Genomic DNA, 26,850 nt, shown 5'->3' on the forward strand with positions numbered 1-26,850 from the left:
GGAGCAAGCACAAGCAAGGAGGGGGGACAGCAAGCACGAGCAAAGTGGGGGGCAGGACAGCAAGGGGAGGCAGGACAGCGAGCACAAGCAACGAGGGGGGAGGACAGCAAGCAGGAGCAACGAGGGGGCAGGACAGCAAGCACGAGCAACGAGGGGGCAGGGGAGCAAGCACAAGCAACAGCAGGACAGGAAGGGGGGCAGGACATCGAGCACAAGCAACGGGGGCAGGGGCGCAAGCACAAGCAACGGGGGGGGGGAGGACAGCAAGCACGAGCAATGGGGGGGACAGCAAGGGGGGCAGGACAGCGACCAAAAGCAACGGGGGCAGGGGGGCAAGCACAAGCAACGAGGGGGGGGGCAGGACAGCAAGCACGAGCAACGGCAGGACAGCAAGGGAGGCAGGACAGCAACAACAAGCAACGGGGGCAGGGGAGCAAGCACAAGCAACGAGGGGGGAGGACAGCAAGCACGAGCAACAAGGGTGGGCAGGACAGCAAGCACAAGCAACCGGGGGGGCAGGACACAAGCATGGGCAATGGGGGGGTAGGGGAGCAAGCACAAGCAATAAGGGGGGAGGACAGCAAGCACGAGCAACGGGGGGGGGGGGTAGGGGAGCAAGCACAAGCAACGAGGGGGCATGAAAGCAAAAACAAGCAACGAGGGGGGGCAGGAGAGCAAGCACAAGCAACGAGGGGGGGCAGGAGAGCAAGCACAAGCAACGAGGGGGGCAGGAGAGCAAGCACAAGCAACGAGGGGGGGCAGGAGAGCAAGCACAAGCAACGAGGGGGGGCAGGAGAGCAAGCACAAGCAACGAGGGGGGGCAGGAGAGCAAGCACAAGCAACGTGGGGGGCAGGACAGCAAGCACGAGCAACGGGGGGGCTGGACAGCAAACACGAGCAACGGGGGCAGTGGAGCAAGCACAAGCAACGCAATGAGGGGGTGGAAGGACAGCAAGCACGAGCAACGAGGGGGCAGGATAGCGAGCACAAGCAACGGGGGTAGGGAAGCAAGCACAAGCAACAAGGGGGGACAGAAAGCACGAGCAACGAGGGGGGCAGGATAGCAAGCACGAGCAATGGGGGAGCAGGGGAGCAAGCACAAGCAACGAGGGGGGCAGGACAGCAAGCACAAGCAACGAGTGGGGGGCAGGGGAGCTAACACAAGCAACGAGGGGGCAGGATACATGGTGCATTTTTTTCGAACATGGACTTGATCTGACAAATAGAAAAGTGGGTGAGGGGCTACCGTCCAATTTAAGACTAAAGCTATTGAAGGCTTGAAAACACGAGATGGTAGATTTGGAACGGGAAAAGTGTTTACAACTATAGCCAGCACGAGGCAATGAAGGGTTGCGAGATGATTGTACCATTTGATGTCCAGCGAGCGGCGGATGTTTTAAAAGGCTGAAAGACACGAAGATATGGGGGAAACCTGCAATCAGTGCCGCATGCAGCATGTCCGAGAGTCACGACTGCACAACGGGCGCTTCTTACCTATGGATTCCTGCTTTGCCCTGCTGCAGTCAAGCCTCCTCATCAAAAGTAGACGTGGACGAGTGACGAGCCAAGGGTCTGGGAGCGGAGTCTGCTCACGCAGCCTGCACGCGCCAGTCGGCCCTCTGATTGGTTAATAAGGAACACCATTCAGAGAGCTGACTTGAGCGTGCAGGCAGCGTGATGAGGTTTCTTGCTCTCTCCCGATGACGTCAGGGAGAGAAAGAAGAGAAAAAACGCCCCGAATCGGGAAAAGACGGGGCTTAAAGGGAGTGACGCCCCTCTCCTCCAATGGCTGGCCAACATTTACGAGGCCAGCCAATGGAGATGAGGTTCCGTGACGATTTGAACCCGTGTTTTCAACATTGTCGTAAACTCATAATTTTAGTACCAGTGAACCGCAAATGGTCCATTTAGTATATCCTGGTGTTTTCGCTATGCTACGAGCAAGAGCACTCCTGTTATAACCACATTTCTGATACACCGATGGCATCCATTTTAGATATAGCATCCATCTTGTATTCTTGCCCTCACATAGTCAATGGACACACAGTGACTTCTGATCAATTCATTTTCCTTAAGGACACGTAGGCCTTAGCCGGCGATTCACCTTGCTAGTGACACGTGCACCTTAGGTCAGAAACGCTGTGGCCGCATGACTCGGCAAAAGCTGCCTCCTCTGCCTGAGGCCAGTCCTGCTATACTGGTTCTCGTGTTCGTTGGCCTGATCATAATTAGGCGGCCGAAGTTGGTAGCCTTGCCCATTTACGACCCACAAACATCTCTTATCCTGTTTTTCTATCTTCTGCACCTGGCTCTGCTCCTTTCCTTCTGGGCCTTTATTAGGGGGAGGTAACGAAATTTACGATGAGGCGGTTCGGCTCTTGAATGAAAAGATGACATGGGATTATGATCGAACAGTGGGAACCTCTCATTCGTAACGTTTTGACATCAGATATTGGTGACGATTCCGGTGTAACGCCAAATATTTATTGTTTAGGACATGAAGGTTAAGAAATGTACTAGTATGTGGAGAATGTTGCCCCCAGCTAAAAAACGTGTATTTAAGGAGCAACCAACTTTGTGCAAATGGAACAGGCTCCTAGAATCTGCCCGTGTGTAGTTTCTGTGACTTCTGTGTCCCTGCAGTAATAAACCTTTGGTCTTTGACGCCACCATCGAGAAGCTCGTGTTTCTGTTTATTTGTGCACCGAGACAGGTAGAACTCAGGGGTCTTCGGGTGTTGTCCCTGACACCTCTGGACCTTAATAAAAAGTCCAGAACTCCAATTGGCGCCCCACGTGGGGCGACGTCATTCGGTACCGGTCCAAAAGCCTGAAGAGTTGGAGAAGCTTCGTGTGAAGATTCCAGAGGGAGGCGCCCCACTTCATCGATCCCAGCATATCGCAAAAGTGGCCCGACGTTCTCTTCCACGAGGGTTCCCGTTCGGACGGCTGCAGTGGTCCGCTGCCTTGACTGTCGCCCTGTCTTGGACCCGAGGTGCAGACCTTAGTACGGCGAGACGTGACGGGTTTCTCCTTGGTGACGTCTTCAGTGCCTCAGTTAAGTATTAAGTGGTTGCTAGTTGTTTGGTTACTTCGTAAGGGTTTGCTCCTGTTTGGATAATCCTTTTAGTTCTATGGTTTGGTTTGGTTTCGTAAGATTATCACTGGTTGTTCTAGTTACGATAATCTGTTGGTTTGGTTTGGGTATCGATACATTTGTTCACTTTGGTAGGCCTAAGTTCTTAGTTCGAGTGCGCACCTTTGTTTGTGTTTGTTCTGTGTTCCGGTTTATAAAATGGTAAGTCGGAAAAACTGTATGTTTTCATGTTTTGGTTGCAACAGGGATTCCCGGTTGGAGGACTCGTGTCTGGTTCCTCCGACTGGAACTCCTCTTTATGATCTTTATTGCAAGCACGGTGTGGGTCCTATATCTTATAATGAGGTATGGATCCGCTACACGAAAAAAGATGGTGTCCTTAGTTGGCCACTACATGGTAGTTTTGAACCTGAAATTCTCGATAATTTAGAAATAAAGTTGTTTAAGAAGAAAGCCCGGCCGGCAATGTTTGATTCTTTCCGTTGCTGGCAAAAAGAATCTAAACAAAGAGATTAAAAAGTTGAAGAAAGAGCAAAAAGAGCAAGAGTTGACTTTAGAACAGTCTGCCAAGCAGCTGCAACTCAATGAATCTGAGAAAGCGATAGAGGTAGCCAATAGAGAGCGTAATTTAGCGATAGACAAGTGCTACCCTGCCTTGCCATCGTGTACTGTTAAGATAGTAGAGGACCCTGAAAAGGATCCCCTGTTGTCTTACTTGTTGATGTCACCTCCACCGTATGCACAGGGTGCTACGGCTCCACCTCTGCCTAATGTTTTGTTACCGGTTGCTGGACAGCCGGGTATACCTGCTCCTGTTCCCTTGAATCAAGCACCTGCACTCCCTGTGGTTAACAATATTCCACCGGCACCCCCTCTTCCAGGGTTGCCAGCTCCTTTGCCTATGCCTGTACCGCTACTACCTGTTGTTTCGCAAACTACTTTGCCCGCTACCCCTACTATTGCTGTTTCTTCTGTCCCGACTACTACTCTACTTCAAACTTCTGCAAGCTATGTGACTCCGCTTTCTGTTCGTCGGAGAATCACGGATTCTGTCTCTAATATTCTATCTCCCTTTTACAAAACTCTGATTAGGAGTCCTGTCTCTGAAACTGTTCAGAGACGTAGTCAGCTTCCTAGTGTTGAAGAACGGGGAATATTAGATTCTACAGCCCTTAGGTGGATTTCGAAAGTTGGAAGATATGATGTACGAGATGTATTAGATACATTTGTGCAATGGAATGAACCGACACAGCGCTATGTGTCTGATGTCATGTGTTCCCTCTTGCGTGAGGAGTGGGAGGAGAATGGTTCTGAACAAGTTCCAGATGAATTAATTCATGTTCAGCAAAAATTTGCTGCAGGTATGATAGTTGGTCAGGAGATAAAAGAAGCAATGGAACTGATTTTAGGTTTTAGATTTGATCCTTCCCTCCGTTCCCCAGGAGATTTAGAGAAACGTAGCACAAAACAAGGTCGTCAATATCCTATGAGAGAAGTTCCTCCAATATGGCGCGATGCCGTTCAAGCTGATGCGGTCCGTGGTATTGCAGCCGCTCCAGCCCAGTTCCAGAGTGTGGATGCACATTCCGTGGAAACGAGCTGAAGTGCTAGCGGTAAAACAGGCCTTGCCAGATCCGCGTAAAAATCCCGCTGGATATTACAAAGAGTTGGCCCAGACGGTTGAAGCTTGCGTAATGAATTTAGCGGATATTGACATGCTATTTGGCAATGTAGTACCGCAACCAATTTGGGCTAAAATTCGTAGAGAAAATCATCCAGTTGCCCTTGGTGGTGATTGGGCAGCTATAATAGCGGCAGATGGTCAACAAATTGGTGGTTCTAAACCAGAACCTCTAATTGCTAATTTGCCCGGTAGAATAATAGATTTAATGAAAACTCTGATGCCAGCATTGCGCGTTAACTGGGACAAATTGTCCGCATGCAGGCAGAAGGACGAAAGTGTCTCAGACTTTCACTAGATTTGAAGAAACTTTCGTAGATCACAGTGGTCAGGATATGAGCACGGAAGGAGGCCAGAGATTATTTGTTGATAAATTTGTGCGCAATTTGTTACCAGAGCTCAGTAATAAATTAAAAGATTCTGAAAGTGCGTGGGCTGTCTCTACGACTGCGCAAATACTTGCAACTGCCCAGTACTATGAAAATAGGGATAAAGAAGAGAAAAAAGTCAGAAAAGAAAACAAAAGATTTAAAAACTAAAGTCCTTTTGCAGCAAGCATATCCGCCTCGCACGAATCAGACAAACACACAGCAAGGGCCATATCAGAGGACCGACTATGGTTCTCAAAGACCGCAATACCAATGGAATCAGTGTGCTTACTGCAAAAAGGAAGGTCATTATAAGAAGGAGTGTCCAGTACTAGTACAAAATAATGCTGCTGCAACTCAAAGAGGTCGTGGTGGTTCTACGCAAAATTCTAGAGGTCGAGGACGAGGTGCTTTGCCTCCACAAACAAATGATCGCCCTTCTAATTATTTTGATCAGCGAAACGGACAATCTGCACAACCAAATAGATCTCAACAGTATCACATTGAGGATTACTGTGAAGTGAGTGAGGAATTTCAGCAAAATGAGTACTAGGACAGCCATGGACAAAGAGAGGAAGTAGTATCAGTTCCAGTAGATCAGAGTGGGCCTTATGTCGCAGTAGCCACATCAGGTGTAGTTGAACCGTTTCTGTTGGATACTGGTGCAGCAAAAAGTTCTATCATACATGCGAAACTCCCTGGCGCACCTTTGTCCGGCTTAACAAATGTTTCAGTAGGTTTTTCAGGCGCCCCTGTTCACAACCCTGTTTCTGGTCCTTTGTCTATTTCTGTTGGGCCTCGTCAATTGAAAGCACCCCTGATTTTGACGACCGGTTGTAATGAAAATCTGCTTGGTTTAGACTTGTTGAAACGCCTATACGCGACTTTGTACTGTTCTCCGTCAGGAGTACAGCTTACATTGGGTAAAAGAATCATCTCCCCGATGTACTTGTCAATGGATGCGCTCCCGCTGGAGCTGCGCTCTCTCCCTGATACTCTTTGGGCGACTGGTCCTAATGATGTAGGTCTTTTGGAAATTCCACCATATGTAGTAACTTTGAAAGTAAATGTCAAATTTCCACGAATCCCACAATACAAGATCTCTAGTGAAGGTGAACGTGCGCTCTTATTGATAGTGCAAGATTTGATCAAGAAAGACGTAATAGAGTAAACTAGAGGAAATGTCTGTAACAGCCCTGTACTGCCAATTCTAAAACGCACTGATCCTTCAAAGCCTCCAGTTTATAGATTTGTAATCGACCTTAGAGAGGTTAACAAAATTGTGATCCCACAGTTTCCTGTGGTTCCAGACATTACTGCATTGTTAACGTTGATTCCTGCTACAGCCACATGGTTCTCAGTTATCGACTTGAAGAATGCCTTTTTCAGCATTCCGATAGCCGAAGAAAGCAGAGATATTTTCGGCTTCTCTCTAGGAGGTCGAAGCTTCAGGTTTAAACGTGCTCCACAAGGCTATTGTGAAAGCCCATCCATTTACAGCCAGGCATTTAAAAGTCAGTTAGATTCTTTTGTACTTCCTCCTGGTTCTGCTTTGGTGCAATATGTCGATGATCTTCTAGTGGCTGCCGATGACCAGGAAACTTGCAAAGCAGCTACAATTTCCCTACTGCATCATTTGTCTGATTTAAATCACAAGGTGTCACCTTCCAAAATGCAATATTGTTGTCAAGAAGTGACCTACCTAGGTCATCTCTTGTCAAAGGAGGGAAGAAGGTTGACCCCAGAAAGAATAAAAGCAATTACGCAGATGAATGTTCCTAGCATGCAGAGAGAAGTGCGTGCGTTTTTGGGTATTACCTCATACTGCAGGCAATGGATCCCAAATTTCTCTCTTTTGGCAAAACCATTGGTGGCATTGACTGGAAAAGGTGTTCCGAGTCCGGTGCCATGGTCTGCCGAATGTCAGCAAAGTTTCTCTGAGTTACGAAATGCACTGTGTTCAGCTCCTGTGTTGGGTACACCCGACTACAGTAAGGCATTTACACTATGTTCACGAGAGAGAAGGTTGTGCGTGGAGTGTCTTGACGCAGCGATTTGGTGATAAACAACGCCCTTGTGCGTATTTTTCATCAACATTAGACCCGGTAGCTAGAGCGTTGCCTAGTTGCTTGAGAGCTACGGCAGCAGCTGCAGCGTCCATTCGACAATCTGCTGGTTTGGTCATGAACAACATGCTAGTGGTCATGGTTCCACATGCCGTGGATACACTCATGAACCGAACGAAGACTCAGCACCTCACCAGTGCTAGATTATCAGGCTATGAGCGGACACTGCTAGCAAGTCATATTCAGATTAAAAGATGCAATGTATTGAATCCAGCAACACTGTTGCCGACTAGCCAGGAGTCGAGTGATTCTGAACCCCATGACTGTTGTTTCAGAACTGAAGAGGAGACAAAAGGACGGATTGATCTTAAAGACACTCCATTATCAGATCCAGATGGCACGTTGTATGTTGACGGGTCTTGTTTTAAATTGGAGAATGGTGATGTAACAGCTGCCTATGCAGTAACGACTTTGAGTACGATTGTGGAGACTGCAAGAGTGAGTCAGAATTCAGCCCAAGCTGCAGAATTAATTGCATTGACTAGAGCGTGTGTTTTAGCTAAGGGAAAGAGAGTGAATGTGTTCACAGATATTCAGTACGCGTTCGGTGTAGCGCATAGTTTTGGCCGATTGTGGAAGGAAAGAGGTTTTAATACGTCCCATGGGACTAAGATCCAGCATGGTCAGCTAGTCAATGACTTGTTGGAATCTCTAACCTTACCAATGGAAGTTGCGATTGTGAAGTGCAGTGCTCATTGAGCAATCACGGATGATGTTGGTCGTGGAAATGCCTTTGCTGATGAGACAGCTAAACAGACAGCTAGGAATACGATGAGTGGGATGTATGTTGCAACGTCTGTAAGATGGGTTACTGAATCAGGAATGTGTGAGGACACAGTGGAAAGCGTGAAAGCAATTCAGGAAGAAGCGACTGATGAGGAAAAACTTGCATGGAAAGAGAATACGGGTAAATTGGACTCGAGTGGATGTTGGATTGATTTGTCAGAACAGCAGCGTTGGATGTTGCCTGATGCGTATGTGCTTGCGGTAGTAACTATGGCGCATGGAGCAGCGCACATCAGTTCTAAAGGGATTTGTAAGATGTTGGCTCCAGTCTGGAAGAATGATGGAATTAGTAAATGTGCGGAAAGAGTGGTGAGAAACTGCATGATATGCCTGATGCATAATCCTGGCAAGGGAATCCCCCACACCCGCTGGTCACTTCGCTCCTCCTTCTTGCCCCTTCGAAGTGATTCAGTTGGATTTCATTCACATGGATCGATGTAACAACCTTAAATACATTCTAGTGGTAGTCTGGGCTTTTTCAAGGTGGATTGAAGCATATCCACTCAAAGACAATACTGCCATGTCCACTGCCAAAATCCTCCGAAAAGAATACTTCCCTAGGTATGGTATGCCACGGATTGTATGGTCAGATAACGGAAGTGAATTCGTAGGGAAAGTTATGCAGAGTGTGTGTGCAGGCTTGGGTATCAAGCAGAAGTTTCACAGTGCGAATCACCCCCAGTCAGCAGGTTTAGTTGAAGGGTACAATGGCACCCTCAAGCTGAAACTGGCTAAGATACAAGCCTCCACGGGCTTGTCCTGGCCAGACGCACTTCCTTTGGCCCGGTTATCCACAAGAGCGACTGTGCATTCCCGAGTAGGGCTTAGCCCCTATGAGATTGTGTTCGGTCGGCCCGCTAATGTTTGGGGGGTACCAAGACCTAGGGAGTTTAAACAACTGGAATACCCAATGCTAATTGATTACCTTTTTGAATTGACTGCTAAATTGAGTCTCATTCACCAACAGGTTTTCGATGCATTGCCCAAGCCTCCGGAAAGTCCAGGTCATCAGCTGAAACCCGGCGACTACGTTGTCATCAGGAACTTTGGACGGACCAGGAACCTTCAACCCAAGTTCGTCGGCCCGTTTCAAGTGCTGTTGGCAACAAGGACTGCTGTACGTGTGGCTGGAAGGAAGAATTGGGTCCACGTGACTCATACTAAGCGTGTACCCCTTCCACTCCCTTATGATAATTGGGTTAGACAAGGAATTGGTGCCTCTGATACCGAACCGGTTCCTAGATATGTTCCCTTCAGTGATGCAGAATTGATAACTGATTCACCGAACTCTGACTCCCCTTCTGAAGCTGCTCCTTTGATCCCTGAACAGAACACTGCATCCTCTGCGAACTCGAACCTTGTGACTCCTGCTGAAAACAGACTATTTCCGGATCAAACTACTCCAGGAAAATTAGGATACAACCTACGTTCTCATTTTAAGGACAAATAAAGCAGGAAACTGCCTATTCTTCATATTTTGATCTAATACATTGCCTACAGCCAGGAAGCTTGTTAAATATTTTGTATTTCTCTGTGTACTTTTGTTGTTATCATTACCTTGCCGTCTGGGTCGCCGTAGGGTCGTGGCTTTGTGCCTAGTTGAATCTGCGGGGGCCAGACACAAGGTCGGTCTTTCTGTTAGTTCTGGGAACTCCCAGGGCTGATAGAGGCATTTTCAACTACGTACATATCATCAGTGGTCGCGAGCGGTTGTAGAAGATGGAGCTTCCTGGGCTGCACCGAGAGAATGTAATTTTTGTTCGCAGAAATAGGCTATACAAGATTCTTCATAGCAAATGTTTTCTGATGCAATGTGCAATTACGTTTTTGAATGTTTTAATAACGTTGGTGGGTGGAATCGTCTTTGGTATCCATTTAATTTTTGCACCAATAACTACAGTACCTCCCCTTGATCTTGTTTCTCCTACTGATGCTTCTTTTCATTCCTTTCATCCGTTCCCCGAACATGAGCAAGCTCGATGCTCAGAATTCATAAATAACACTTTTGTACAGCTCTTGCATCAGCACCAACTGGTAGTTAACACAACAGACTGCTGGGTATGTGGTTTGATACCACACACTATGGATAAAGGCATTCCCTACCTGGTCTTGCCTTTTAGCTATAATGGATCATGTCGGGCCTTCCAAACTGTATTTGTCTATGCTCTCGAGACCTATCCCCAGCGTCCGCCACGTTCCGCTAAGTATAACTCCGTTAATAAAGCCTTGATAAAGGGAATAACTGACATGATTAAAGACGTCAATAACTCCCCATCTGTCCCTAGAGATGAACTACGAGTTTATCTGAGTTGGAATTCTACGGAGTATAGCATTAGTTTGGGTGAAAGCAAGCGTAAGAGCTCCACTCCAGTCTGGGTCGTACCTCACCGAGGTCAATTCTGCTTGCAAGGTAATGGGAGAAATCCAAGAGCTCGGCTAGGGAGGAGTGACTGTGTTGAAACTTACGTGTATCCGTCAAACTCTTCCCCTGCCTTCCTAACTGCTAAGGGTACCTACTTCATCTGTCAGGATAGGGCATATACATGGTTGCCTGCTGACTTTTCGGGATCATGCTATATTGCTCGACTGTTGCCGACATACACTGCTTCCCCAGATTATCACAAGACCAGAGTAGCAAGAGGTGTTTTCAGCAAAGAGGATACCGCTGGTCAGGAAGCTGGAGACTTCTTCAAAGGTTTCCTTCCGTTCTGGGGGCCTATGGCCAATAGTAGAAATCTACGTCAGCTAACACGGGTAGTTGAATCTACTATTACAGAAACTGCTGGTGCCCTTAGTAATTTAACAGCTGAGCTCCAAGCGGATCGTCTCATGACGTTACAGAATCGTATGGTTCTTGACGTAATACTTGCAGATCGAGGTGGGGTATGCAGAATGATCCAATCGAGCTGCTGTGTTTCTATCCCCAATAATGCTCCGACCGCATACGAAGCAATCTCTAAGCTACACAAGATTTCCGACTCTATTCATGTAGACAAGGGAAATTGGTCCTTAATGGAATGGCTTTGGACTTTACTATCAGCGTGGGGATGGAAGGTTCTGATGGTCGTTGGTATTATCTTAGTATTCCTATTCTCGTGCTGCCTTATTATCCAATGTGGTCCTGCCTTGTGTAGCCTCTGTGCTGCAACCTGTTTTAGAAAACCACCCGTGTTTGGAGACAAGGTGCGAGAAAGGATGATGCTGAAACAACATATCACTGACCTAATGAACATCGAGATAGACTCTGACATAGACTGAGTAATTGCCTATGTAAGGGCAAAAGGAGGGTCTGAGGTTCCGTGACGATTTGAACCCGTGTTTTCAACATTGTCGTAAACTCATAATTTTAGTACCAGTGAACCGCAAATGGTCCATTTAGTATATCCTGGTGTTTTCGCTATGCTACGAGCAAGAGCACTCCTGTTATAACCACATTTCCGATACACCGATGGCATCCATTTTAGATATGGCATCCATCTTGTATTCTTGCCCTCACATAGTCAATGGACACAGTGACCTCTGATCAATTCATTTTACTTAAGGACACGTAGGCTTTAGCCGGCGATTCACCTCGCTAGTGACACGTGCACCTTAGGTCAGAAACGCTGTGGCCGCATGACTCGGCAAAAGGTGCCTCCTCTGCCTGAGGCCAGTCCTGCTATACTGGTTCTCGTGTTCGTTGGCCTGATCATGATTAGGCGGCCGAAGTTGGTAGCCTTGCCCATTTACGACCCACAAACATCTCTTATCCTGTTTTTCTATCTTCTGCACCTGGCTCTGCTCCTTTCCTTCTGGGCCTTTATTAGGGGGAGGTAACGAAATTTACGATGAGGCGGTTCGGCTCTTGAATGAAAAGATGACATGGGATTATGATCTAACAGTGGGAACCTCTCATTCGTAACGTTTTGACATCAGATATTGTTGACGATTCCTGTGTAACACCAAATATTTATTGTTTAGGACATGAAGGTTAAGAAATGTACTAGTATGTGGAGAATGTTGCCCCCAGCTAAAAAACGTGTATTTAAGGAGCAACCAACTTTGTGCAAATGGAACAGGCTCCTAGAATCTGCCTGTGTGTAGTTTCTGTGACTTCTGTGTCCCTGCAGTAATAAACCTTTGGTCTTTGACGCCACCATCGAGAAGCCTGTGTTTCTGTTTATTTGTGCACCGAGACAGGTAGAACTCAGGGGTCTTCGGGTGTTGTCCCGGACACCTCTGGACCTTAATAAAAAGTCCAGAACTCCAGAGAAGAGGGGCGGGTTAATGCCCCCATACTAAGTAACATTAAATCTCTGACAGACTGCGCAAGCGCAGCCTACGGTCCTCGACCTAAAAACAGGGAATGGGGTTAGGGTAAGGGGTGTATACTGATCTTACAACACTGACAAGCTCCAGTCTATGGCTCTCAACACACAATCACTTGTCAAGGGAGTAGAGGAAATAAAAAAACAAATGTAGAGATCAGCGTTGACTCACCCTTTAAGGCCTGCTCTGCGCAACATGCCCACTATGTTAACTGCAGCCACACTGATGATGCTCTCCTGGGCTCCTTGAAGGCGCCATAGTTACAAACATATCGAGAGAGGGAAGGCTAGATGTAGGAGTTAGTATTCCTGTACGGTATGCCCATGCCCTACCTTATTCTGGATTAGCAAGGTAATGTGGCATGCAATGTGTTGGTTGAAGGGTGAGGGCTGACACCTAGATTTGTGTAAAGAGGCAGACTGAGGAGGATAGATAGCCACTCATATTGAGGAGCCCTTCTTCTATGCTTTGAATAATGGTTCTTGAAGAAAGTATGGCTCGTTTGTACTCTTATGAGATGCCATCTAACGTTTTCCTGTCTAAAGGACACGCTTGCCTGCTAAGTCAGATTCTTCAGATGAGCGACATGACTTGGAAATCATCACATAAGCTAAAAATAGGGTTGCCCAATAATTATTCACAAGCAAACTTGTGCTACATTCTTTTGAGAGTTTGCAGCAATGAAGACGAACAGTCACACTCAACACAGGGGAGGAGGAATATAAGCAAGCAGCAGGCAGGGTCGCAATGCCAGATAGCAGAAGAAAAATATTTTCAAAAACTATTGAAAGAGAATTTGTTTGCATTGTATTTTAAATACAGCTTTTAATAGTTAAGAAATTCACTTCAAATATGTTTAGTACAAGGTTTACTGGGTTTGGATTGCCAACTGTAATATGTTGGAAAAAGTTGATTTGAAATCGAATGATCAGGCAAAATACTTATTTAGAAGTGGTTACATTTTAATGGTGAGAAAACATAGCGGTATTGATAATTATTGTAGTATCATTTATATATTTTAATGCGGTTAAGTATAGGTATGTGTACAGGGTGACAAGTGTTCGGTTCTAACCAACTGAGAGCAGTAAAAAGTTACAATAGCACTGTATTACGAGGGGTCGCATTTCCTTCAGTACAACCAACACATTTTGTGAAGGCCACAATTCAAAGGTCTGTTAACAGGCTAGAAAAATTGCAAAAGGCTGAATGAATTGGAGAACCTGAAATATATGGTTTCTAGACTCCAGCAGGGTGTCTGCTGTGAACAGTAAATACCTGACAAGATGCAGCCTGTGCATTATTAGTACTCTGGGCAAAATCAGACCGAAATATCTACCCGTAATAGCACTTTTAAAAGTGTGTTGATACAGATGATGAATTGGCAATACAACTTTATAGAGTCCAGGTCCAGAAAATGTGTTTCATATCCACGTTCCACATGCCCAAAGGTGCTTACAAAAGTCATAAGCAAAAACAAGCACTGGCAATAACCTACGTCTGCTCTTAGGAAGCTGGTGTAATGGTTAGCTTTTATTTTCAATTGCAAGCATGTGCCACAAAAATAAAATTGAAAGCATAGGTCACCCCTGCTTTTGCGTAACTATCATGCTTGCACTAAAAAAAGAGTCCAGAATAAATACCCATGTATCCAAGGATTCACATTTCAGGTAGCTACAGTTTAGAAACAGCTTTAAACATGCATTGGCATAGCAATCATGTCTCACCTTTGCGACCTTAGAAGTTTTCAGCCATGCAGCACATTATCCTGAGTGCTGTGCCACCAGGGATTGAAATTTACCCTTGGGAACAGGGCAGCTTTTTTAAAAATATTATTACTTCCTGCGTGATAGCCAACGGAAGACCCATTTTGGTAGGCATTGTTGGCAGAGCTATCATGCAGTCCCAACACAAAGGTTACATAAAGTTTGAGTGTTGATTAAGGGAAATTTATTCTGACCCAGATGTAAAATTCCCTAGAAGAGAGCACTGCGTCCAAAAAATTGGATTCAGGATGTGATTTCAACGAGAAGTAATTACATTTGAAGGCAATTCTAAAATGCAATTTATAGTTTGTAGCTTATTATGAAAGGACTTGTCCATGAGTTCACTTGAACTGTGTAGCAGAAGATACTGTCCAAAGTCTTCCATAACTAAGAAGGGAATGTATTTTAGGCGAACTTAGATTGTCACCAGAAAGCCAGTCCACAAGCCAAAACAGTGGTAACAATGACATACGGTACATATTAATGGGAAGCACACACCAGTCCCTGTTTAGATTCACTCTTAAACAGGTTCTACGTGCAAGACAGGGGGGGAATCAGTGCAAAATCTACCCTCGCCAATGCCAGGTCAGAGGCACTGGCTACAACAGTAAAGGCTGCTATTAAAAGAAGTTGCGAGTGCCAATTACACGTCCTATCAACTCCATGGAATCATGGGGCTGTGGTACATACCGGAATTGCGACACTGATGTAGATTGCGTCATGTAGCAGCAACGATTCATGGGCAATGTAGTCCGAGGACAAGAAGCACCACAGTTATTCGAGGAACGTCTGAAATCACAGTCAAAGTGAGCTTCTGCAGCGTTTACAAAAATAGGGATTACAGGCCAAGAAAACAGTCAATGATGCTAATATGATGGGTATTAAAGATTATTTGTATGTTGCAGCAAGGATCCATGGGAAATGCAATACTCGTGCCACAAGATAAGATCGAAACATGTGGTCAGGAAACTAAAACGAGCAGCAAACACCACAAAAAAAGCTGTAAATACTAAACAAGATAAGTGCGAAGCGCATTGTCGGAGAACAAAAACTAGCAGCAGCAGGCCAAAAAAAAAAAATGTGCTCACCGAATACCATAAGTAAGAGAACATGTAACAGGGGCAGTCCTCATGCGAGGTTACAAAAGACCAAAAGGAAGGACTTTTAAGCATTTTCACCCCAAAACAAAACAGCCATTTATGAAGGCCGGTAACAGGAACCAATAAAAAAGATAGGTGGTGCCCGAAGTCCACATTGTAGATACAGCATGTCTCAGAGACCGTGCATGTGCGCCCTAGGCGGGACCTAAAAAGAGCTGGGAAATAAATGGTCATTTAACGGGGCACTCATGTTGCAGGCAAAAGAAAATTGCGGACATTCAAATTTAGCATAAAAATCAAATAAAATTTCACACTTCGTATCATCTTTGTCACTGAGGAGAAGGAATTATTTTTCGGAGAGGTGAAGCATGTGTACAAGCATTGCTAAGTTACTTGTAGGAAAGGGAGCCAATACGAAAACTGGGCTGACCCATTGCTCTATACTGTCTGCTTTGATGGGCTTAAGCAACAGGTAAATGGCAATTTAACAGACCACTGGATGAAGCCCGCTGACTTAAAGCTCCTCTGTCTAGGTATACTATAAATGCAGTAAAAAAAATGTCTGGTGAGTCAGCTAAAGCGGTCTCAAATTCACTACTGCATCAAAAAAAATAGAGAAAACCACTATGTCAGAAAACACAACAAAAATGAAACTAAAGAGAAAACGCATTAAATTGTCTTGTAAGGTGGGACCTTTGTAAGGGACGATTTTGGTTGTCTGCGGACATAGGTAAAACCTTCCATAATAATTACATGCCCATACTATACATTTCCGTTTTACATTGTGCTAAAAAGCCACAATAAGGCCACTTGGAAGTGACGCAGATACATTAGAGGAGATAGTGGTGGTGGAAAACTGCAGGGCAAACATTTGACAGGCAATTAAAACACTCCCAAAAAAGCCATGCCTTAAGGAAACACAATTGAGCAACAAGTGGTAATGCTGAATACATTATGAAAGCATAAGGTGAGAAACAAGACTTCAAAAGCATTCAATTTATTTTCTGATTAATTTACAAAGTTAAGAGATTTGCATCCTCCCGAAAGAAAATTGAAATTGTACCTGCAATCTGCACAGAGCCATCTTCTCCAAGAAGAATATTTCCTGCTTTCAAGTCCCTGTAGGAAATAAAAACAATAATAATGCACCCGAGTTTCAAAGAATTTTGCCCCAAACACCCTAGCATAATTACATATCAAACTAATAAGCAAATAAAATAAATTGAATAACTATTGCTTAAAAATGAATTTAAAAACTTGCAAGTTACTCAGTCTTTTCAATGTATGTATTTGCAAGTAGCAATACCCTTTTAATAGCCCTCTAGGCACCTGTAAAAATTAATAAAGATTGACCCATATGGGGCCCATTATGCAATGGGCGCAGATGAGACCCCATAGGAGAGTGCCCCAGGTGCGTTGGGACAGAGCCAGCCGGCGCACTTTCACGGTGATTGCCTCCGCTCTCTGGAATTCCCTGCCTCTTCCCATCCGGGTACAAAAGGGGGTGGTGATGGACGAAGCATCTGAATCAATCAAACACTCACACCCAGTCAAAAGATCTGGGTTTAATCCATCACAGTTCTTTAGCCCACTCTGCCACCCCAGTTCAGACATGGCTATATGCAAATCAGTCTGACCCTGTGCCTCATGGGAACAGTCCAGCCCGAACTGCCAAGCCACGTCTTCCCTGGACCGGAAACAAGCTTCCGAGGACCGGTTTCTGGCATTCCAGCAGTCTTCAGCCCGGCTTACTGGAATCCAGTGGCAAAGTGAGCAAGGGACTCATGTCTGAGCATACCCTGCCACAATCAGACGATTGATTCAGATGCTCCGTCCATCACCACCCCCTTTTGTACCTCTTCCCATCCGGGGCACTCAAGACCACTGGGCTTTTAGAAAGGCTGTGAAGACCTGGCTATTCTCGGATCTCTAGCGGTCTCTTCCTTTTCTTCCCTACTCTACAACTCAGCGCTGGGATGCCCCATTGCTGAGGTAGCCATGCACTCTAAGTCTTTTAACATAACATAACTTGAGGAAGGAACTAGGTTGGTCTCATTATTAGTCCCGCTAAATGCACCCCGAAAATGCAAAAAAGTAGGATAAGCAAGTCTCACCACTTTTTTCATCCTATATTTAATTCTGTCTTTTGTCCCTTTCTTCCAACATTCGAGCCTTCCCTTTCCAAATATCTTACCGACCACTTTAACTATTTTTTCACCCATCTTCACCTCCCTTCTGTCGTTTATTGAGTTCTTCCATAGTTTCTCCATTCCTTACATTCATTGCTTTCCCCATTGGTTTGTTCTTTTAGTTTTCTTCCTTCATACCCTAGTTTATCAGCATTTCCGGCTTTCTTTGATTTTCCTTTCATGCGCTTCATCTGCATTCCTCCTGTCATATCACTGAATACTATCCACACAGCAGAACACTAGTAATGCTCAGGTCATTTTGAAAAGCGTCTTTAAAATAATTTTTGCTGACTAATGAAATAGAAAACATCAGAATGTAATCGAAGAGTATCAAGATGCAAAATCCTAGAGGAGCAAACTCGGTTTCATTATTTCAAATCAATAAAACGCCATTATTGAGTTGATTTGACCCATAAGCAGATCAAACATTATTCCTCACATTAGCTTTCTGTTTTCAACCCCTCACTGATATTTAAATCTCATTTCTTTGCACCCTGTCTAGATGTAAGCAGATGTATGCGGTTTTAAGAGTCACGTCGGAGGGCTTCCTAGCATCACCTATCGTGCAGGAAAAAGGGACTTGATGCGGACCAGAGCAGACAAAAGCCATGTGCATAGTTAAAGTTTGATTGGGTAGGCTCCTTGTCCCTTAGAAAGAGTGGTGTGTTTGCATAATCCAGCTGGCAGCAGCCTCCAATTCAAAGATATTGGCGGAGATCAGGAAACTTGCATTCTAATACTATACAAGAACAGCGACGCAAGACTGAGCATGAGGATATTACTGGAAATTTAGCTGTTTATATTAAGTACCTGTGCCTAACAGGCTTTGGCGCATTCTGCCTCGCTGCTTCTCACTTATTCTCAAAGGGCTTTCTGGACAGGGTGAACAAGTTACTTTCGTTCGGTCTCGCATTATCTGGTAGAGACCATATCAAGCTGCAGATTCCTTATCTTTGAATATTCCACAGGCGTTGACCTAGACATTTTTGAGCAATCCCTCTGTGCGTGGGTAAGTGGTGTTGTTTGGCTCCGCGTTTTGTCAGCATCCGCGCAGGAAGTGGCATGTGTGTGCCTATATAGGTGCTACAGCCTCGCACTGACCTCTGTTCTGGATTGTTTACTGACCCAAAGCACATAGCCAAGCTGAGAAGGAATGACTAGTGTGCCAAGTGATATCTCAAAGGATCTCTGTAAATGAAAATTACAAACAGTCCGCAGAACAGGGAGGAAGGAAGGTTCAGTAGGGAATCTGCGGCTCGATAAAGTGTCTACCAGATAAGGCGTTACTGAAGGTAAACAAGTTGTTCATCTGAAAGACTTTTAGCCACAGATTCCTTACATTAGAATAGATACCAGGGAGACGCGCGACGCGGCAAACCAAGATGGCCACACCCTGAGGAGCTCCGAGCCGGCGAGCAGCGCTCGTGAAGAAAGGGCGGACTCTGCGGCGGATTATCGAGGTAAAAACGGCGGATATTGTCGTCGGAAGCGACCCTTCACCTATGGGCACGCTTTCGTATCAAAATATTTTACAAAAAGTGGGGAGAAAATAGATACAATTGTTGTGTTCTACTTTACAGAATAAAGAAAAAACGCCAGTCAAGAGTCTGAATTAACCAGAACAGACTTGTACACACAACGCAGGAAGGTAAAAAAATAAGCGTCAACAACCCACTTCCAGAGACAGTATATGTGAAGGTACCACATTAAAGCATGTCCCCCCCTTATCTTCATACAGGTACACAACTAAAAGCCCTGAAGAAAAGCCTGATAAATGAGATACGGGCTTGGAAACGCGTCTGCTTTGGCACATTTGTCGTAAATACGAATGCATCCACCGCAAAAGGCTCTAGAACATTTCCATGAATGCAATGGAATAAAAAAGTATACAGGCTTGATGCCTTTGCGTGACCAGGTTTAAATCAGATGAAAACTTTACCACGTAGGCCTGGTAGAACTAGTTGGTAGGGTACAACCGTGAAGCTTTGTAAAGATGTTTGGTAAATGTATTGTTTAAATGGATAAATGTAATTTAATGTTTTTGTGTTGTAAAAAGTATTCACAGTAAATGTAAATTTATGCCTTTTGTACGGCAACGAACAAACCTCAGACTAATCTCAAAATTTCAAAAAAAGTGTTGAAACTTGTATTATTTAAAAAAAAGTGTATATAGCACCCAAGGATTAATTACCTTAGGGTGAGATTCTGCTCAAAATAAAAAAGCGGCAGAACGAAACAGTGACCCGGCCTTTTCTCTTTAAACTCTTAGACGTTGTCCTACCCGGCCACAGTGTATGACACAACCCCACTTTTTGTAAAGTATATAGAGCGGTGAATCTTCCGCGAGGGTTAAACACTTGAACTATTGTAGTAGCAAATACAGCATAGAGTACTCCTCCTAGATAGGTTGGTCCCGAGCCCATCAAAATATGTCTGAGGAAGAAATGTTGTCTTTTACAGAGGCATACACAAAGAATTTAATTGCAGGACCTTCACCTTTTTCGTCACTCAAATTAAGCACAAATGCTCAACAGCCGAATGAAACAGACAAATTGATGCGTTTAAGCAAAAAACACATCCGAACAGAGTTACACAGACATTTTTTGTTCCAGCACCTAAAATCTGGAACAATACCTTGGGGACTCCAAGTGAAAAACGTTCCAGTGGTCTTTACAGAGGACCCAGCTTACAAGAAAGGTTTCAGCTATATAGCCACCAAATGTAGTCGGGACCTAATGGTCCACACGGTAGAAACCGTGCAAAGAATCTGTGCAAAAGAACAGGAGGAAATTGACGCTTTAACAAAGGCTATTAATGACAACCACAGTACACTTGAAGCAAAAGAGTTATAGGAGAAAATAGACAAAGACCTTCAAACATTCAAGGACAATACAATAAATTACTGAATCAACAAGTTTGAGAAAGATATTAAGGCATTCAATATTGAGACTGTTTACCCATATTTGAGGGAAGATTTTTACACCCAGCAGGAATCCAGCCGCGCTCTTTCCCAATACCAAGCAAGATCGAAAAATTGTTTTCTTAACTTCTCAGAGAGTTCATCCTCAGAGTCATCTGGAGATTCAGATCCCAGAGAAGGGACCTCAAAACGTTCGAATACTTTTTTAGAGAAAGGCGAGGGCAGGGGCCGTGTAAGGTTCAAACCCCAACCGCAAGCATGGGACATAAGAACCCGCAACAATAACTATTACAAATCGTAAATGATTCATCAATCATTAATCTTTCCCCAAAAAAGCTTACCATTCATGAACAATCAGTCCTTGAACTTGGGATTAAATTTGTCCCCAGAACTAATACAGATATAGTCAATTTAAAGATAGAAGACCAAAATCTATTTAGAAAAATTAGACTAAAAGCATTTTCCCCATAACAAAGAAAACACCAAAATACCAGAGCCATCAAATTTATCTAATAAGTCGTCTTTTACTCCCACATCACAAATGGTTCCTAAACAAATTTTGGCATTCGAACAGGCCGTTCTTTCCTCACTCACGCAGTTAGGCAAACAAAGAAACTTCTGTAAAAGAAACATCACGAAGGACCAACAGGCAGCAATCAAACAATTAAGTGAAGACACATCAATAGTGGTGAAGCCGGCCGACAACGGGGGCGCCCTAGTGGTACGGCAGAAAGAAAAATAAGTAGAAGAAGCCAATAGCCAAATTGGTAATACTGAATGGTATAGGAAGCTAACCGAAAACCCGTCTAACAGGATACAAAATGAGATACAAATCAAATTAAAGGAAGGACTATGAGGGCATATTAGGCCCAAAGGAATTCGATTACTTGAACAAGAAAAACCCACATGTTCCAGTAATTTATTTCCTACCAAAGGTACATAAAAACCTACAGAACCCACCCGGAAGACTTATAGCCTACGGGGGGTGAGTCTATCCTTGAGCCGACTGCCAAGTACATAGACGTATTCTTAAAGCCATTCATGAGTGAGGTCAAGTCGTATATCAAAGATACGGCGGATTTCATCAATAAAATCGAAAATCTACCATTTGATGATCATAATGAGTGGATGATGGCGTTTGACGTCAACTCGTTATACACACAAATCCCCCAGGAAGAAGGATTAGAAGCCATCGAGTTCTTCTTAGACACTAGGCCTAAACCTCAAAGAGTCCCCACTAAATTCATAATCGAGCTGGCCAGCCTAGCATTAAAACGGAACTTTTTCAGATTCATGGATACCTTCTACATGCAGGTGAAGGGGACCGCCATGGGGTGTCGTTATGCTCCAGAGATGGCGGTCCTCTTCATGGCCCTGTATGAGGAGCGATTCATTTATCAGAACAATCCGTATAGCGAACACACTAAACTGCCTTGAGGACGTTAAGGGATGGATGACCAACTCCTCCCTTAAACTAAACGGAGACAAGACGGAGCTCATGCTCCTAGGCCCAACCTCCCCTACGTCTTTCACCTCCTTATGGCCCAGTGCTCTGGGTCCCCCCCCTACTCACAAGGAAAGTGTGAAAAGCCTGGGAGTATGGCTGGACAACAAACTTTCCTTCTCCACCCAGGCCAAAAGGCTATCTGCCACTTGCTTTGGCCTGCTTAGAATTTTGAGGAAAGTGCTCCCATTACTTCCCCTAGAGGCCAAAAAGGTGGCAGTACAAGGTCTCATCCAATCCCGCCTGGACTCAAACAATGCGCTATACTTGGGGGCCCCGGAGATGACCCTCAGGAAATTGCAAATTGTTCAAAACTGCGCAGCACGCACCCTGCTGAAAATTCCGCGTACCCAATCGGCCAAACCTGCTCTAAAAAGTCTCCACTGGCTGCCAGTGAGGCAGAGAGTGGCCTTTAAGGCGCTATGCTTAGCGCACCGTGCCTTTTGGAAAACGGGCCCTGCCATAAACACAGACCTGATCACCCCCTATCATCCCAAGAGGGACCTTCGGTCGACGGAGGCATTCCTCGCCGTTGTCCCCAGAGTGAAACGAGCCAGGTCTGGAGGCAGGTTGTTCTCCGTGAACACCGCCAGGCTCTGGAATGCTCTTCCCATCTCACTCCGCTCCAACCCTGACATCCTCGCATTCCGGAAAAATCTAAAGACACTGCTGTTTGCTCAATCCTATGTACCCTAGCTCCTTTCAGTCACTTTCCCTTCAACCCAGCGCTTGGACGCCTGCGGGCAGCAACCGCGCTCAATTAATACTGTTTCAATTCAATTTCAATTCAATTCACACCGTAAGATGGTATCGCTATATTGAGGACGTCTGGTGCCAGTGGAGAGGTACAGAAGCACACCTGACTCAATTCCACGACTGGCTGAACAGGCATCCAGACATAAAATTCATCATGACCCACAGTAATTCACGTCTAACATTTCTTGATGTTGAGGTCTTCCCTCAGAACAATGAGTTGGCAACCACTTTACATCGCAAACAGACAGATAAAAATACCATCATACACTACCGGAGCTTCCACCCACAGAGCCTAAAAGCAAATATACCATACAGTCAGCTGTAGCGGATTAGACGCAATTGCTCCAGAAAAGAAGATTACCTGATACACGGAGAGACGCTGTGTGAACGGCTAAGAAAAAGAGGGTACCCCAAAAAAAGGTTAAAACATGCAACCAAGTGTGCGTGGTTTACACCCAGAGAGGTTTTACTAACAAAAAAAGATTAAAAAACACTTGAACAATTGGTGTGTGTTTCAACTTATGTCCCCACTTACTAACAAATTCAAATCGGTTGTTCTAAAAAATTGACACTTGTTGTCCAATCTCGAAATTCCATTTGCCAAACCTATGTTCGCACTTAAAAAAAACAGGAACATAGGACAACAAATAATTAGGGCAGATTTGGGTACCTCCAAAGCCAAAAGCGACCTACGAACCTTGTGGAAATTAAATCCGGTGAAGGGCCACCATAAATGTGGTACTTGTATATCATGTGCCAGTACCATTGAAGGGACAACGTTTGAACATAACACCATCAAATAGACCCACAACGAATTAACAAATTGTAAAAGTAAAAACATTGTTTATGTAATAGTTTGTCCGTGTGACAAACCTTACATTGGGAAAACAAATCAACAAATCACACAAAGATTGTCCCAACACCGTTCCAGGATTAAACAAAAAGTGCGGAACGCACCAATGGTTCAGCACTTTATTGATCTTGGCCACACAGAAAGAGACCTAAGATGGTCCATGCTGTCAGGAATAAAGGCTCCCCTACGTGGAGGTAATGTGGAAACATTACTGTTAAAAAGAGAAGCTTATCTGATTATGAAATAAGACTGCGTGAGTGCAGGCTTGAACGAATATGGAGAATGTTAAAAACTGATAAATGGGTCATATGTAATACGGCCACTGACTAAAAACGCCCCAAAACTACTCGGACTGCAAAGAGTAACACACCCGTATACATCTATTGAATCTTTGGACTACATGTCCCACAATCGCCTGGTCACATGTCCCAGTTTAAATTAAGTTAGTCACGTGACTTCAACACACACTCATTCAAGGAAGAACCTGGCAGACGAAAGCGGCTACATACGAAGATTGCAGGTAATGACTCACCCGAAGTATAGATAATAAATACAGAGTGCTGCGCGTGGCAAACAAGTCACTTAATTCGATCATTTTTTGATTTCACAGTGCATGCGGCAAACTAGATATAAAGAAAAACGGCGGCGCCCTCCTTTAAACGACAGTTCGGCGTCCCGCCATTATATTGAAAACCTCAAGTAAGTAAAAGTCTATCACAAAAACTTTGGCAGATAGGAATAAAACAGATAGATCTTCCAGCTGAAACCGTTCTGCCTTAATGTTACAGAACCCGGTGAGCCTCCCTACATAAAGCTGCATTACCGTAGATCAGATGACATGTACCGACACAAACGAATCCACAAAAAACGAAGTTACATCGTGGGCAAATTCTGCTTACATAATACCTTGTGACACAATGTCCCCAAAGAGAAAATAGATACAATTGTTGTGTTCTACTTTACAGAATAAAGCAAAAACGCCAGTCAAGAGTCTGAATTAACCAGAACAGACTTGTACACACAACGCAGGAAGGTAAAAAAAAAAATTACGCGTTAACAACCCCCTTCCAGTGACAGTATATGTGAAGGTCCCACATTAAAGCATGTTCCCCCCTTATCTTCATACAGGTACCCAACTAAAAGCCCTGAAGAAAAGCCCGATAAATGAGATACGGGCTTGGAAACGCGTCGGCTTTGGCACATTTGTCGTAAATACGAATGCATCCCCCGCAAAAGGCTCTAGAACATTTCCATGAATGCAATGGAATAAAAAAAGTATACAGGCTTGATGCCTTTGCGTGACAAGGTTTAAATCGGATGAAAACTTTACCACGTAGGCCTGGTAGAACTAGTTGGTAGGGTACAACCGTGAAGCTTTGTAAAGATGTTGTTTGGTAAATGTATTGTTTAAATGGATAAATGTAATTTAATGTTTTTGTGTTGTAAAAAGTATTCACAGTAAATGTAAATTTATGTCTTTTGGCAACGAACAAACCTCAGACTAATCTCAAAATTTCAAAAAAAGTGCTGAACTTGTATTATTCAAAAAAAGTGTATATAGCACCCAAGGATTAATTACCTTAGGGTAAGATTCTTCTCAAAATAAAAAAGCTGCAGAACGAAACAGTGACCGGGTCTTTTCGTATCAATATATGGCATTTTAAGTGATTTAATCTGCTAAATTGTTTCCCCCTGACTAGCGGCCACCATTTTGTTTTCCGTTTTTTTTCTATGCAGCGTTTTTTCCCTCGCTGCTGTTTCTGCTCATACTTCATGGCTTCTTTCTTCGCTGCCACTCATGTTGGACCTTATTCTTCTTCTCTGGACTTGTTATATTGAACTGTGAAGCGCCAAGCGTTTCTTCTTTTTGCTTCTCGTAATTTACCTCAGTTACGCATCTGCCACATGGATTCAAACTACCTGTGCTATTTTTGTTTATATCTTTTTTGCATTTTGGTATGATAATGTGGCTGCTGAGTTTCATTTATTCCTGCTGGGCATTCCATTTCATGGAGTTTATTCAGTCATTTTAGCTGGCTTCTCTTGGCTCCACAATTCAACTTTTTTTGCCTTCATCCTCTGTCAGAGTTTGGTTTGACTGCCTGCTGCACTGAATTAACTTCTTCCTTGTCATTGTTGCTTGGTGCTGCTGGTGATTGGCTCCATCTCTGCCCTGGCCTTGCTTCTCTGGTATCTTCCGTTATAATCGAACTTTCACATACCACTACGGCTCATGGCGCATCTTCTGGCACACGTAAAGACCCCGCAAAAACTGGTAAACATCTTAAAAAGGACCCTCCATCCATCAAAATCTCCGCCTCCTGTTATACTCGAGGATATTATGGAGGAACTTCGTCTCATTCGTCCATTCATGAGGGAAACCACCACAACTCTTCAGAGACTGGAAGAGAAATGGTCTAGTTTGGATATGCGACTGTCGAATGTGGAACAAAAGGTTAGCGATGTTCAAGATGTTGTAGCCAGTGTTGTTAGCCTTACCAAGGAGGTTGATCAACTTAAGAAAACCTCAGAAGATTTGGAGAACTGCAATCGACGCAATAACCTGCGAATTTATGGTATTCCGGAAGGTTCTGAAGGGTCCGACATGATCCAATTTCTGAAGACCCAAGTTCTTCCTATAACTGGTCTCCCTAAACACATGGATGTTATTATTTAAAGAGCTCATCGCCTTGGACCAAGAAACTCTTCTTCTACTTCTAAACCCAGAGGTATTGTTGCTTATTTGCTCCTGTACTCAGACCTTATGACTATTCTACATTCAGCTAAACACAAGCAGATGCTCTGGTTTGGCCACAAAGTATTCCTTACCCAAGATGTTTCCAAACCAACTGCTGCTCGACGAAAAGAATTCCTGGACCGGAGACCTACGCTTCGATCGATGAATGCTAGATATGGCTTAATCCATCCTTGCTTCTTCAAAGTGACTTATAAAGATAGAACTTATAGTTTTGACGACCCTACGGATCTTCGAAAGTTTATCCACACCCACAAGGATAAACTCATGGACCTTAGCAAACCTTAGGCTTTCTGTTTTATGTTCTGTAAACGTTCTGTATTTTGCCTACTGTTGTAACAAAGTTTTCTGTTCTCCTCTTTATGTTTCACAGGTCCCTTCCTCACAGTTTTTGTCGTATATACTTTTTCTCGTGCTGCCATGATGTCTGTAATGTGCATCCCTTTTTGCCGCCATCCCTTCCTAACTGTTTAGTAAGTCCCTTTCACTTGTCTCACCTGGTTTCTGTTAGTCTTAGGACTTTTTTTTCTTACTATAATTATCGTTTATGTGACCTAATTTTTGTTTACGTCTCCTGCGGTTGGCTGTTTCTTCGCTACTCCCCCTCCCATTCCAATGTTTTCCGTTCAAGTGTCCTTCATGACT

General features: G+C 44.4%; 1 protein-coding gene across 1 annotated transcript in view; it reads right to left on the bottom strand.

Annotated features, from left to right (window-relative positions):
* OXSR1 (oxidative stress responsive kinase 1) overlaps positions 1–26,850 on the bottom strand; it is a 783,663-nt gene that overhangs the window by 388,030 nt on the left and 368,783 nt on the right. The window contains exon 5 of the mRNA XM_086940877.1: positions 16,292–16,347. Coding sequence (XP_086797003.1) covers positions 16,292–16,347 — 56 coding nt within the window. The remainder of the gene's footprint in view (positions 1–16,291; positions 16,348–26,850) is intronic.

This window comes from Lissotriton vulgaris, chromosome 10 (genome assembly GCF_964263255.1).
Source record: "Lissotriton vulgaris chromosome 10, aLisVul1.2, whole genome shotgun sequence".
NCBI classification, from domain to species: domain Eukaryota; kingdom Metazoa; phylum Chordata; class Amphibia; order Caudata; family Salamandridae; genus Lissotriton; species Lissotriton vulgaris.